Source organism: Patiria miniata, unplaced genomic scaffold (assembly GCF_015706575.1).
Source record: "Patiria miniata isolate m_02_andy unplaced genomic scaffold, ASM1570657v1 HiC_scaffold_1, whole genome shotgun sequence".
NCBI lineage: Eukaryota > Metazoa > Echinodermata > Asteroidea > Valvatida > Asterinidae > Patiria > Patiria miniata.
In genome coordinates this window covers 28710936-28726812 of record NW_024037047.1, presented here as the reverse complement: position 1 = coordinate 28726812, position 15877 = coordinate 28710936, and the positions used below count along the sequence as shown (strand labels likewise).

At 39.3% G+C, this 15877-nt stretch overlaps 1 protein-coding gene across 1 annotated transcript in view; it reads right to left on the bottom strand.

Moving 5' to 3' along the window:
* Positions 1–1826: 1826 nt before the first annotated feature.
* The window catches only part of LOC119727929 (clustered mitochondria protein homolog), a 57320-nt gene continuing 43269 nt past the window's right edge, over positions 1827–15877 (bottom strand). The window contains exons 18-32 of the mRNA XM_038200012.1: positions 15753–15830; positions 14276–14346; positions 13484–13556; positions 13037–13198; positions 11965–12037; positions 11183–11273; positions 10090–10328; positions 8767–8906; positions 7530–7610; positions 6546–6671; positions 5857–5978; positions 5510–5603; positions 4873–4956; positions 4279–4403; positions 1827–2965 (exon numbers count right to left, since the gene is read on the bottom strand). Coding sequence (XP_038055940.1) covers positions 2791–2965; positions 4279–4403; positions 4873–4956; positions 5510–5603; positions 5857–5978; positions 6546–6671; positions 7530–7610; positions 8767–8906; positions 10090–10328; positions 11183–11273; positions 11965–12037; positions 13037–13198; positions 13484–13556; positions 14276–14346; positions 15753–15830 — 1734 coding nt within the window. The 3' untranslated portion in view covers positions 1827–2790. The remainder of the gene's footprint in view (positions 2966–4278; positions 4404–4872; positions 4957–5509; positions 5604–5856; positions 5979–6545; positions 6672–7529; positions 7611–8766; positions 8907–10089; positions 10329–11182; positions 11274–11964; positions 12038–13036; positions 13199–13483; positions 13557–14275; positions 14347–15752; positions 15831–15877) is intronic.

The following is a 15877-nucleotide window of genomic DNA, read 5'->3' as shown; positions in this document are numbered from 1 at the left end:
CTTGCCCTCAAATGACTCTCATACCTAGAAGGGATCCCTTACAATACGAGATAACCCCATGGCAGTGTTAAATAGCACCGTTAAATTTAATCATAATGTTCAATATAAGCCATGTCCCAAATTTGTGTCTAGAGCTATGGCTACGTCTTTGTCAGCATCTGCCTATGTAGTTGTAATGGGCGAAGACTTCACCATAGCTAGAACCAAGAGTTTTGGACATGGCCTTATTTTCCCATCAACTCTAATTAAAAACGACACCTATATGGGAACCTACATGACTAGACACTAGTATAAAGTTGGTTTTAGGATTTATTAGAGGCAGATTACGAAAGACAAGAGTATATTGGCAACACTGTATTTAATTTTAACAATTCATGTATTAATTAATTGCACTGTGTACAACAGGATGGGTGTACAACAGGAAATGTGAACAACAAAATGTGAACAAATATTGTGCTGGTTTTTATTTTTTGGCAAAACCTGAGAGTGCTAATAACTGAGCTGAATTTGTGGATAGATTTTTTTGGGGATTGAATGACCTGCCGATAAACTCTATTTGAACTTCATAACTGACACTAACAAAATATGCAATATTTAGTTGTGTTTTGTTTAAAACAAAACACAAAACTGGCAAAATTTCATTTTAAATATTAATATTTTTTAAACAAAATTGGTTATCAACAAATATCTGATGCAGATGTTTTATAATTGGGAAAAAAAAATCTATTTAATTTCTCAACAATATTTTAAGTTAATCAAATTCACATCAACACAAAATGCCTACGTATACTACAGGGGGGAAAAAATGCCATATTGGCCTCGTGCAATTAAACAAAGGAGGGCGCTATAGTGTCTATCATTGTGTGAAAGTGAAGGTCACTGGATGTGCATGCAATTCAGTTGCTTGCTTGTTTATACAATGTATTTGGCTATTCACCCAGTTGTACATTAAAGTTCCAATCAGTGATGTAGTCAACTGTGACTGGACTTGTGACTGGACTTGTGACTGGACTCGTGACTGGACTCGTGACTGGACTCGTGACTGGACTCGTGATGGACTTGTGACTGGACTTGTGACTGGACTTGTGACTGGACTTGTGACTGGACTTGTGACTGGACTTGTGACGGGACTTGTGACTGGACTTGTGACTGGACTTGTGACCGGACTTGCGACCGGACTTGTGACCGGACTTGCGACCGGACTTGCGACCGGACTTGCGACCGGACTTGCGACCGGACTTGTGACTGGACATGTGACAGACTTGACTACTACAATGCTGGTTCCAATCAAGTGAATCGCAAGCAAATCATAAGAATAGTCACAAATCCGTCACAAGCCAGTCAAAAGTCAGTCACAAGTCACAGTGGATAAACAATGCCAAAGTAATTCCTTCCCCACAGCTTATTTAAAAAGCTTGTGACTTGAGTTGAAACTGGAGAACTTATGACTGACTTGTGATGACATGATTCCAACTCTCAAAATTGGATTCCCTGTTGATATTTCATATTCTAGACTTAACACACGGAAGATAGGTATTCTTTTTCTGGAATTTGTCTAGAATTCTGTCGTACTGATTTGGCTGGATCGCTTTTTCACTGGTATGAAGCTAACAGGCTAACAGAAATATTACAATCAAGACTTTAAATAAGTGTTACCATTTTTCACTCAGGCGAACACTTACAAAAATAGGGTTTGACTTTGTGCTTTGGGGAAATACATGAAACACTTAACCTCAAGCTTATTATTCCAAACGTTTTTCCAAACATCAAATTTTCTAATTATCAGTGTTAACATAATTGGGAACAAAATGTCCGCCAAATTGTAATTTGTTTGTACACTACCACAGGTTTCTAAAACTTCAACAAGCTAAGCTACGAGAAAACTGCAAGAAAACACTAACGAACTAACGGGAACACTTGTGGAAGACGTGAAGCCTAAATTGCATTACGACGGCAGCACACTAGCTTAAAAAACTGCCAGTTTAGGAATGGTATCTAAAAGACAAAGGTTGTAACTGGAAAATGCTAATTTCATTAAATCACTTCAATTTCTATATATATTCATCATTTTTTAAATATAATCCTTTTCGTTAATATTCTTCAACCATGCCAATTGTATTTTACATTCTTCCAATTTTTTTATCTGTTAAGATTTTCATATTTATTATTTTATTTCCTAAGACTTTATAATGCATAACCAATTGAGGAGCACCGTATTGAATCTTGCAATAACAGCTTAAAAAGACATAAATATTATGTCCAACATTTTGCTTTTTGTGGTAAAAAGAGATTTTTAACAGTTGTGCAGCTCGTGGAGACAGACAAGCGTTTGTTCAAAATGTATTTATAAAACGAACCCACACCGAACAAATTTTGTCAATAGTTGCTTGCACAACCAGACAGTAAAATTTTCATTATGATATTAATTTGTCATTTCATTTTCTCTGATCAAAAACGGAGTCTTCCTTTTATGAATCCTGTTGTCATGCATTACTGAGTCTGCTAATTTTGCGAAAAACCCAGCTGACACCAACTACAAGACCCAAATTACATGGTCTATCATCAACTACACGACACTGACATTTGGAGCGTCAACACACATGACCACAGCTCGACCAATCAGGGGGGAGAGTTCACATCCAGATCCCTGTTGTATTGTTCTCCGTTCAGCCAATCATCTCTTGCGTTCAACTCTTAGAATTTTTTTTCGGAGGAGACAACATGCTTATATGCATTCCCCTCCTGCAACTAACCTTTATGAAAAAAACCTTCTAACGAGGGACTTGAAGGTTACCTCAGAACCTCCCCCTTTTCAGTGGTCCCTTCCGTCTCCATAGTAGGTGATGCCTTGCCAGAGCTTGGACCGGGTGATTCCACTTTGCTATCGGAGGGGGCTTCGGTATCAGCAGTGATGATTTTGGTGGTAGCAGTGGTGCTTGTCTTGGCAAGTCCTTTAGACTTGACACTGAAACAGGGGAATACCAGTTTAAAAATATCAAGTTAAAATTTGATATGACTTCAAAAATAACTTTAAAGTTGAACAAAGATATTGACTGGAGCAAGGTTTGAACCTGCGACCTCCAGATTGCCATTCTAGTGCCCTACCGACTGAGCTATCCAGCCCTATGTTGGAGGTTCTCCATTTCTGTCAATAGCTTTGTTCAAGGGGCGCTACCTGGGAAATAGCAGTCGGGGGTATCTTGTTGGAAATGGCTACTTCTGGTAGCGAAACCTCAGTTATAAAACGCTGTTCCTCAACCTTCTCAGAGTGATGTTGGTGAAAAGAGGGTTTTTCTACTGAATGCAAATTGAGGTGAACGGCTAAAATTACATTTCTGCTAACCCATGGCCAAATGTCATGGCTGTACTACGTACAGGATGCCTTTTATTTTTTCTCCTAGGGGGGTTAGGGGCAATATAATGAATAATTCAGTGTTTCCTTTAAATCATTGCAAGACACTTATGTTCTCAGTTTTTTCCCCCTTAATTTCACACTCCCTACTGTCTTTAAGTAAATGGACCAAGTCCGCCATCCCCCAAATTGAGGGGATGAATTTTGATGGGGTTGGGGAGGTTATGCCGGGGTTCAAATTCATTAGTTACCTATGAAATAAAAGTGCAGCCTCTTTGACAACAGATAGCAGAGACTCACCAGAGCCATAAAACTGTGCCTTCATTTTCAATTATGAAACTACTTTCACAAATGTTTAACCTTTTTTTGAATAAGTTCCAATTTTTGATGATGATGGGCAGAGCATATTGTCTGAACCATTTGAGTTTCCCCTGTTCTTTTCAGAACCACGCACACTCACAAAAGAGATTGCAACTTGGTACATCACTCTTTTATTTTTCATCATTTAAACAATTCATAGAAATTTCACACTAGGGCTGTCCATTTCGAATAATTTAGTATTCGATTACCCGAAACTGTGTTTGATCGAATATTCAGATATTTAAAATTGTCAGCTGCAAATGTGTGCCGCGCCACTCAAAAGCTGCATGAAGAGTGCGCCAGTTAAGATTTGCTTGCGGCGATTGATATGGAGTGTTTTGTAGTAAGTATTTATCAATAACTGTCAAGGGCTTTAACAGAATATTTGGTTGATGATCGAATATTAAGTATTTAGGGCGAGTCAAAAAAAGCAAAACCCAAATGTTGGGACTATTGTTTTAGTGAAGTTCTGAATGTAGCACTTTCAAAATCTAGGATACGAAAGTTCAATTCATAAGCTTCTCGCTCATGTGTTTTATGATCACTTCTCTAGTCTGGTCCCTTACCTTATTGGGATGAAGAACACACCGTTGATCATGTTGAGGGTATCTAGGACACCAGACATGGACGGAAGGCTGAATGGGATTGGGTGCATGGCTGCCCGCGAGTTGCCCTTGCGGATCTCATTCATCTAAAAAAAAAATGAGAGTGAAACAAAGAACCATAAATAAGTCGCTGTGGACGTAACTGATGGGGGATTTTCAAAAACTAGTGGCAACCTGAAAATTATAGCTCCCATCCCAACTCTTTTCACAATCTGAAGTTTTACTTCTGTGTTCGCTATCCTGAAAATCACCCAAATCCAACTAACCCAGATGCAATAAACAAAAAGGTTTGATTAAAAGTTTTGAGGGAAAGTCAGTGCTGATGGTCTTTACCCCTTAACCCCCTTGAGTGATTTACCAGGAACCTTCCTCACTCTTGCATAAACCAAACACCGGATGGTAAACTCTAAACCCAAACTGTTGGACTCTGATTATGGTGGTATGCCTGACCCCATGTAAAGCATAATCAGTTTACTAGTGCAGTACTCACTCCCAACAGATTCCAACAAAACACAAGGGCTGGGGGTGGTTAGGGTTAATGAACTCAGCGCATACCGTTTTCTGGAAGTTGACAGCCTGCTGTGTGAGCTGACGTAGGAACTCAGAACTCTCTTTGGTCTTCTCGTGGTGCTCACCAAACTATTGAGGGAAAAACACAAGAAAAGTCCCACAGGTGGATTAAAGAAAAAGAAATTTGTAATTTTTTGAGGGACCAATCCAGCTACCCCACAATTACAAGACACTGTTGCGGTGGTACTGCAAAAGCATGAAGGTCACACTCGCATGCTCAATACTACATTGTACTTCGACTGATAGAAAGTCCAGCCATTTTATATTTAAGTTGCATTACCCGTGCTATTTTCGAGTTTCATCTCGAAAAATAGATTTTTTTTCTAAAATGGTATTTTTTTTAGCAATACAAAAGTTATTCACTTTTGAATGAGACATTGATTATGTATGGACCAGGAGCCAGTCTGTTTACAAAGCAGATCTGTTTGTGCCCAAATAAAAATCCTTTTTTTTTCAGAGGGTTGTAGAGAAGTCCAAAAAGAAAAAAACAGGACTTTTTTTTTGGTTGTGAAAAAATTAAAGATTAATCTTAAAATGTAGCTTAATACTTTGCATCATCATTATTAACACACCACCATCATTATTACTTAAAGTTGCGAGACTCAATCAAGACTCAACGCACCTGTTCTCTGTAAATGGTGTAGGCTTCCTTCTCGTTTCTGAGGGCAGTGCGGAAATCACCACGAGATGAGTAGACACGCCCAACAAGATGGTGACTATTAAAACAAAGACAGCAACAATTTTATGATGATTTCCATAACTGATCCTCCATAAAAAATTCCTCTCCAGGCGAAAGACTTAGAAAAGAAGTAAAACAAAGAGAACTTTTCACTTTAAACCAGTTTCTCAAGAAAGTCCAAGTCAGATTTTGAAGACTTAAACAGAATGGCAGACTTTCTTTTCCAAAACATCTAAAGAATTTCTAAGAGGACGAGTTTGCAAACTGTGGCAGAGTATTTTGAGCTTTACCTGAGTGCTGCCTTCAGACTCTTGGCACCGTGGTATTTGAGGGTGGTCTCGCGGGCTCGCTCTAGGAATTTGAGGGCCAGGTCCGATTCGCCCACTCCATGCAGAACAAGGCCTATATTGCTCTGAATCATCAACCAAATTACCAATAGAATCAGTTAAGTGTGAGAATCATAGTTCAATTCTTTGTAATTTAATGGCTAGTCTATGAAATGAATAAGTAATAAGCTTCTAAGGTAACTGGAAAGAGGACAGGAATAAAACTTGCACTTGACAACATTTCTGAGACTCAGTGAGATATGACTACTTGACGTTTGGGCTGCTTTTACAAAACTGTAAATCAGGTTATTGAAAACGAGTATGCAATGTCAATAAATCAATCTTAAATAATTTTTGAATGGCCTTGTTTTGTCAAAAAATTAAAATCAACCCTAACTCTCACAGTTTCTTAACAATCAACTGGGAGGGTTTTGAAGGGTTTTGAGTGAAATAAGAAGGTAGCGCCACGCTACTTTTACTTTACACGGGGCTTGACGTCTTTTGAACGTTAAAATAAAGAGATTTTAAAGAAATAAGGAAGGTTAAAACAAGTATGCCAGGGGTTTATGGCAAGGGTAAAAAACTAGGATATAATAGACAAAAGTTCTACGGAAAACAAGCAATTTTTTTATTAGATTTTGAGTCCCACTTACATCAAAGTGGGCCATTTCTGGGTGGTCCTCGCCACAGACGACTAACGTCAGATACCTGGCCCTGTACATCAGCTTGAGGGCGCTAGTCACCTGACCGTTGGCGAAGCTGTACAGGGCTAGATGCATCTACAGTCACAACCAAAGGAAAAATAAATGAATAGTGATGCTACACTATTTTACAAAAAGAGTAGTAAGGAAAGTGTGAGATATCATATCATGGACAGCAGCCATCTTAGAGTGAGCTTTTTGTATTTCAAGTTAGTAATAATTTTACTATAAATGTCGGTTCATGCCTAGAGGAACATGTGGCCATTGTGCATAAGGTCTATGTTGTGGAATCAAGCAGTATCTACAAAGCAGTAGAGTACACGTATCCGAGTCGCATTTCATGTCTTGTTGGAACTGGAAATATCTTGAAACAAATGTCTAACAAGGTGTGCTATTTTATAAAGCTCTTTACCTGAAGTGAACTTAGTAACCTAATCTTAAACATCATTTACATTTCATGTCTTGCTAAACAACAGAATGAGAAATAGCGACCACCTGTGGATTTTTTTTACTCCGGCAGCTTTGGTAACAACAGGGCAAATTTTTTTCCCACGCCGATGTGAAACACGCCGTGGGCTTCAGCTGCTTATGTTGGTTGGTTGGTGGGTGGGTGGGTTGGTTGGTGGACACTCGGCCATATATTGTATACATACAACTCAAGTATTACAGCTTTGCATTCAAACACTGGTTTCGCAATAAACTGGTCTAATTTGCATACTTTTTGCATATTAGATCACGCCCCATTCCTTTTCATTTTCTGTACTCTCAAGGTACCGGTACGGCCCGGGTGCACAGACGGTGCCGTATAGCCGTCTTCACACGTTACCTGGCCTCGCTGCTACCCAGCCGCCGTGGGTTGTACCACTTGGTACTTGTTTTCATTTTAAAAAGGATGACATTTTCTTTCAACTCTAGACTGTCAATGAAGCTACTCACGTATTCACTGATGGTATTGGGATGGTCCACTCCGTTGCAGCGTTCACTCATCATGACTGCTTTCTGCTGCATCTCAAGAGCCTGGCCACACACACACAAAAAAAACCAAGATTCTCCTTTACATTAACATGTAAAACCGCAAATTATTCAGTCAAAAGTTATCACAGAAAAGGATTTCAAATAAACATGGGGAACTTTACAAGTCGTGTGCTCATACAGACTAAACAGGCATTCACCATTAGAAGCCTTGACTAAGTTGCTAATGTGCTAACACACATTCCATGCTCCTTTGACCAATAGGTTGGGGGTATTTTTTTATCAGGGATTTATGGAAGACACAAACCTTCTTGGATTGGAGGACGTTGTTTTCGAAAGGAATTATAAAGGAGACTAACCAACTTGGCTAGGAGGATATTTTTATTAGGGAATTATGGAGGAGACTTACCATCTTGGCTAATAGGATATTTTAGAAGGGAATTATGGAACAAACAAAACGTCTTGGTTTGGAGGATATTTTTTAGAAGGGAATTACGGAGGAGTCAAACCATCTTGGCTTGGAGGATATGTTTTAGATGGGAATTATGGAGGAGACTAACCATCTTGGCTAGGAGGATAGTTTTAGAAGGGAATTATGGAAGAAATGAACCATCTTGGCTTGGAGGATATTTTTTAGAAGGGAATTATGGAAGAAACAAACCATCTTGGCTTGGAAGATATTTTTTAGAAGGGAATTATGGAGGAGACTAACCATCTTGGCTAGGAGGATATTTTAGAAGGGACTTATGGAAGAAACGAACCATATTGGCTAGGAGGATATTTTTTAGAAGGGAATTATGGAGGAGACTAACCATCTTGGCTAGGAGGATATTTTTAGAAAGGAAATATTGAGGAGACGTGTGACCAGTAAAGTACATGTACATGGTTCCTTATGAGGTAGAAAACACAATACAACAGTAGACCCCATAATGAAGTCTATCTACCCCATAAGGGAAAAGCTATGGAGTTTGAGATTTCAATAGGAACAAAGGAGAACAAATGAAGGGAAACAAAGGTCTTCCCATGAGTATGTAAGGCTTGCAGCACACGCTGTGTGTCCCCCACTGGAGCCTTAAAAAGTGGTCGAAAACGCCCCCTCGTGTTCGGGCACGGAGCCCATATCGTAATGAACATTTTGGCCAAGTGAGGCATACACATACATGTCTCCTACTTGTGATTGATGTATTAGTCTAACCCCTACCTCTGGATGTTCTCCCATGAGGTAGTGGAGTCGTGCCAGGTTGCGCATACAGCTAGCAATCTCTGGGTGCATGGGACCGTAGACATTGTTGAACAGGTTCAGTGCTTCGTTGATTAACTCATAGCCTTCCTTCAGGTGAACTGATGGTCAAATTTTGAGTATTAAGTAAAATTGAAGTAAAGACAAAAACAATTTCAGAAATCTGTTAACAAAAGACATGGAAACATGGGTTATTCTTATTATGTTTAAAGGATTATCTTAACCCCTGACTTTGGTTCACAAAAAAATGGCGCTAGAATCAAAACTACTAAACGAATCGGGAGTTCTTGGTATCATTTTCCTTCTAACAGCATGTTCTAGCCATACATATCAGTGGTTTGGGTCCCTGGATATTGGAAGTATGAGGTTGCATTTTTTGAGACCACCCTGTATATGCAAGTGCATGCATGTTGGCCGTTTGTCAAACATTTGGTTGTACAAGCATGGCTATGATTGGTCAAAAAGATTGCATGAATCTGGTTCGTAAGTGACCGCGTCATACACGCACATGCACCACTGATTACTAGCGCCCGCTGGCTAAGTTGAAATGACGTCACACTTACGAACCGGATTGGTCCATTCCTCAGATTAATTCTAGGCCTACCAGAGTTCTGTGATGTATGCAGTTATCAAGTTTATCAGAAAAAGGCCAGTACATGCTTTTTGTAAACCTAAACGCGAATCCGAATAACTGACATCGAGTCATGATTTCTACACAATAACGTCAGATAAGTTGAACACATTTGTGAGGCATTCTGGCAAAATGGGACGGAACTGGGCACAAGCCGTAGTGCAATTTTCAGATTAATTGATAGTTGTAATCTTTCATATGTCTACCACACATATATGTAAGAAATAGTATGAAATCTTGCAATAAAAAGTGCTTTTAAGGAAAAAGTATTGGCATTTTTCATTTTCACGAATACCAAACTCAAAACTTTAAAGGCCTTTTTCTAAGTGTTTTACTCTTTTTACATGTTGATAAATGCAACATTTAAACAACCATTATTTGTCAACGGAATTTCCGATTGAAGTGCAGCAAAACGTATTGTAAGGATGATTTTAGTCTCTTTTCTAAAACCCGCAAACACTCATTTCGACCTCTGCCCAGTTCTGTCTCATTTTGACAGAACGCCTCACATTTCAACTCTGGACAAATTTAATTTATGTTTTATGATGTTAAAATTCACTCGGTATTCACACTCAAATAAGGTATGAACAGGCCTCTAAACTCTGCTTCATAAAACCTTTTTATTTTTTCCAAAACAAAAATTGTGTCCAAACCTTGTTGGATCTTGGCCTGTCCGCTCTGGAAGAAGTTGTAAGCATCGCTGGCGATGGGGTTGATATGCTTGACCACGGGGAAGACATTGATGATGTCATTCTCACTGAAGACGGCCCGGTGCTTGGCGTCCAAGTCGTAGTCTCGTAGGAGGAGCTGCACACCACACTTGGTGCAGAACTCTCGCAGGAGGGTCACTTTCTGGAAGTTGTAGGTCTCGATGGCTGAGTCTATACTGTCACTGTGGAGGGACAGAGTTTGAACAAAAACAAATGTATGAGTGCACTGTCCGAGTATTTTACTTGTCTTGTGTAGATTAGCTTTTTCAGTGATGGTAACAAGCAAAGACAGAGGTGTAATCTAGTCATGTAGTCATTACAGGTCTTTACAAGCCTATCGTAATAGTTTTAAAAAAACTTTGTCTTAAGAATATGGTTCATCAGGCTGGTGTACATCTCCAGTTTCATTTGTTTAAAACAACTGAGAATTTTTCTTTTTCCTCCTGGATGGGATGCTAGTCCATCCATCCCAGCTAATGCTGGTACCCATTTATGCTCCTGGGTGGAGAGAGGCAAGTGGGAGTGAAGTGGCTTGCCCAAGGACACAACATATGGCCAGCAGCTGGATTCGAACCCCTGACCCTCTGATCACGAGTCACGAACCCTAACCACTAGGCCACACTCCCCTATCACAAAATTATGACAAGTAATTGCAAGTTGATGATAATAATAATAACAATAATAATAACAATAATGTAGTGCTTATATAGCAATTTCAAAGCATTCTACAATTATCCCTTTTCATCAGGAATGAGATCATTTTTCTGCAGCAGCTCAAGTTCCGCGCAATATGGTCTGTACCTTCCCAGGTATCCATTTAAACTCCTGGGTGGAGAGTGGCAATTGTAGTAAAGTGCCTTGCTCAAGAACACAAGCACCATGTTCCCCGTAATTATTCAAGCCAATGTACCACCGCACGTGAGTCAAACACCATAACCATTGGACTACAGCACCCCATGAATCGATCACAAGTCACCACGGATCAATGTTGAGTCTTCAGGGAATAATGTAAAGCAACAGGCCAATCAATACTTACCACTCTATTTTGAAGTGGTAATATTCGTTGACCTCGGCTTTTAAGTTGGTCCACATCTCCAGTGGGTTGAGGCTGGCCCATACTATGCTGTCTGTAGCAAAAACAAGGACGATTCAAAAACATTATGAGGTGTTTTGCTTAAAGCCCTATCCATTTTCAAGGTAATATACAACATTTGCATTTGCTGTAATTTTCAGAAATGGATGGATTTGGGGCTTAGTATTTTATAGCAAATATTGTTACACTGACCTGTTTAAAGTTTTGTGTTCATAGATGATGGAAAAACCAAGAAAAAGATGCTGTTGTTGTAGTCTGGTTCCCTGAGCAATTTATAGACGTCGGGGACTTGTCAGGTCAGGAAACCAGACTAGCTGGCTTGCACCCGTTCACGGATGTGTAACCAATTACAAACAAAATGTGGACTAACTATATTTGGTAAATTGGGGGCAGTATTTGAAAAAGGTCAGGTTTTTATCAAAGATAGTCAGACGACCATCGTTGGAAATTGATACAAAATTCTACTTTTCTTGAAAATGACAGCACACCAGGTGCCATGATTTCACAGGATGCTTGAGACTATTATTCAAGTATGGTATTTCATAATAATTTGGTGGAGTTGTTTTTTGATGGTTGCAAAAGTTGTATATTGCCTTAAAGGTAGATACTTAATTATGTTGACCACACTGTTTCAATACTCAGTGGAAAGTTACCTAGCATTATTTTCCAAAGAAAAGACAACTGAAAATTCAAATTAAGAAAACTAATTTGGATCTGGAGCCTACCATGTCCTAGGGCAGTTAGGAGTCTGCCTGTCTTCTTCTTGTTTCGCTTCTTCTTTCCATGCCCGTTGGTCATCTGTTGTAAAAATAGAGAAAAAAAAGTTAAAGACAAGTCTCCAAGAAAACTTACCTTTACCTCCAAGCCAGTCAGATAAACATACATAAGAAACCAGAACGTCAGCAACCTTAAGGTCACAAAACAGAATGCATTCTTCTAGCACAACTACAAAGAAAGGTCACACTATCACACACTCCAGTGTCACATGTGCATTTAGCATGCTAACTTGGATCCATACAGCTATATTAAATTACCGGAGCACTGACTCGATGTACAAAGTAATGCCTGCCGGGTGCATCCATATTTGTACACAAACCTATGGAAAACTTGAAATTTTGTACGGCTTTTGTATGGCTATTTGTATATCTGGGTCTGTATTCTATAGAGGTGCGTTATCGAAGCCGATACACCTGATACCGAAATGCACGATCAGTAAATGAGCATTTTTTGCTCTGCGTAAACAACGTACACGACATGACATTTTTACCCGTCATGACCTGCTTAAGTTGTTTGCATATGCACAATAGTGTACACATTCAAAATTCACTCCATCTAATTGCATTGTGTTCTACAAACACACACATGAGCTCAAAATGTCTGCGCCCAGAACGGCTTCAAAATATCTCCGGGAATACAAATGAGGAGTTAGCGCTCTTGTAATTTAATATAGCTCTTTGGTTGGATCACTTCTGTGACTCGTATAAATCGGTTTGTGTGGAAATGCCTCCATGAAACCCTTAATGAATTTGCTGCACAATGCCCTAAATTGTCCAGATTCAAAAAAAAATCCCACAAATGTTTATATTTTTTTTTTCAAACTGTGTTCATAACCATGTTTGCCCAATTTTAAACAAAACTTGAGCAACATTCTGTGATCCAGGTTTTACTCTTTTTCAGGCAAAGCAGTTAAGCAGGTTGATTTCGAGTCATTTTTTAACATGTTCCTCAGTTTAAACAAAAGTTCGTTAAAACATAAGGCTCGATGTTGAACGTTTTACCCCCTCCAACAGCACTCACCTCGTCATCAGCCTTGGGTGCTTGCGGATTGGGCAGCGAGCCCAGGAAGCAGTTGAGGAAGTGGCTGATGGCTGCCGACAGACTGACCATGCCTACTCCTTGCATGAAGGTCTTGAAGAGATGCTTGGCCCCACGGATGATCATCTCACTCACTAACAACCTCTGTGTATGGTTAAAAGTTTGAGGTAACCACTAATGATGATTTCACTCACAAGCAGCCTCCAAGCTGGGTTTACTTAGATGCATAAAAAAAAACTACCAGACCAAGTTTTGAACACTATGCCTTGGATTTACCAGACAAGTGTTCTACCCAAAATGTTTTTGGACACAGATTTCTCTACAGACAATAATATTAACTGATTTTGTTTTTAAACAATGTTTACAAAAATGTGGCACTATACAGGCTGAATCATAAGTAAACCGGGCTCAATGTGGAATTTGACTTACATGTAGATAGGACAGAGGGGGAATTGTGGAAACAATCGTTGCTATGACACCCAGGTAACGAACGTTGATGCCTCTGCAAAAGTACAATACAAATGTTCATGAAATAATAATATGCACCGGCTGAAAAAGTGTGAAGACAATTTCCTATTGCTGCTTGCAAGTTAGCAACGCCCCTTAGACAACCCTATGGAATTTTGTATGTTAAGATTTGTTTGTCTCAGATTTTGCGCGTTCCGCGTCCATTTGTATATCATGTAATTGGACAATATTTCATAAGTTGCGTTGCCAGGATTCTACAGCGATAGGTTAATAAACAACAGCAGAGATGTGCTTTCTGGCACAAAGTTCTAAGGCAACATTCTGCGAGTAAAACAATTTAAATAGAACTAACCAGAAACCACTTTATTTCATGTTTTTTTCCCAAGGCTCTTTACTTTTATCTTTTAACCCATTTATACCTGTTCTGCCCCAAACCACCATGCCTGGTACTCCTTGTACTGCCATAAACTGCCCCAACCACTGTGTGGTTTAATGAATTCAATGGGAATAAATACAATGAAATACATAGCGATAATGGATTAAGCATGTTTATTACAAGGACCATTTTCACAAATTCATCCAATATAAGGCCGTTCAAAAACGGTCTTCCATAGCTACGGCTACATCTATTGTCGGCGGGTCGACGCATATTTTCAATGAGACAGACCTAGACCTTGCTCAAGCCTACTTAAGCCTACTTTGAGCCCTCGTTGTTGTTTTTTAGGGGGAATATCAAATGTTCAGTTTTCTTACCTTTGATGTAATGCCTCAATCAGGGTCAAACCATCCAGGGGTGCTAGGTTATGCTCCAAACATTCACGTATCTGTAAAATCATGGGCAGAGGAAAGCAAAAACAGAGATTTAAGCTAGATGTTCATTGATGGGAAGAACTACCATGAACTCAAGAGTCTAAGTCAATAAAAGTCAATAAAAGTCAATAAAAGTCAATCACAAGTCAATCACAAGTCAATCACAAGTCACACACAAGTCAATCACAAGTCAATCACAAGTCAACCACAATTTAACAAGTCAACCACAAGTCAACCACAAGTCCATCACAAGTCAATTAAATCACAAATCCATTACAAGCCAATCACAAGTCAAATAAAAGAAAATCACAAGCCAATCACAAGTCAATCACAACTCATTTAGACTTCAAGTCATAAGTAGGGCCAAACATTTTCCACGATCGCGGAAAAAGGACGGAATTCGCGGAATCTGCTCCTCGAAACGGAAAACGGAATTTAAATCTGAAGAAAATAATTTCTGCAATTTTATTGATAAAAAAACATAATTTCGTTAAATTTATTGAGTACAAAACGAATTACTGATGATTGATTGAACAGACGAGCCATACAACAAATGAGCGGTGTTTATATCACGATTCTAGGGGGACAAAAACGTTCAAGATCAGAGCAATAAATGTTACGAGATCATTACCGTAGTACGTGTAGTCATGGGAGTGACAGTCCCGACGCATGCCGTAGCTGTTTTTCAGCGCAACGGTGAAAATCATCACACTCACGGCACGCTCTCGCGGGTCTCTTTTGCTCCATCGGCAGGTTTATTTTTCTCTGTTCAATCAATCAACCATTCGTATAACATCTAACTTTGGCTCTATTGAAATGCATGTTGTGCTGAGGTCCAAAATCTACCGTGTGTTCTTATTCCTCCATGCGTAAACTATTCTATTTTGCCGCTAACGTTAGACCGAAAACAAAATGGCGGACATGAATTTCGCTTCGGCCAGCTGATGTGGGTGACGTCATGGGATTGGCCTGTACGGCTATTGCATGTTTCTTGCGTGTGTGGCAGTGGCAGTGCAGTATACGACTTGACTGTGGTGAAGTTAAATACTATGTCTGTACACTGATTGGCCGTTGATAAAATAGAAATCTTTTTGGGGCAGTTTTCCCGCGCTCCAACCAAATGACTATTTCATTATCGTCTTGGAATTATTTACTGTGTACATGGTATATGTTTAAATGCCTTTTTATGTATGGAATAAATGTGAAACGGAATTTTTCAGCCTGAAACGGAATTCAGTATTTTTGAAAACAGAATTTGCACTTTTCTGAAACAGAAAATCATTGGCCCTACATAAGCTGTTCAAATAAAATGTTACAAATGGCATTCCTTCATTATTGACCTGACCCGACTTGTGACTGACTTGTGTATTGAAGATTAGGTTATATGGCTGTATCAAAAAATAAAAGAGTAAACACTTACAAATGTAGGAATTTGGCCAACGAGGAGAAACCTAGCAGCATCCTTGACCACTCGCTTTTCCCTCTCAAAAACTTCGCTCTGTAATTTTAAAGGAAAGAAAAAAAGGAGGATTATATTTCTGAATT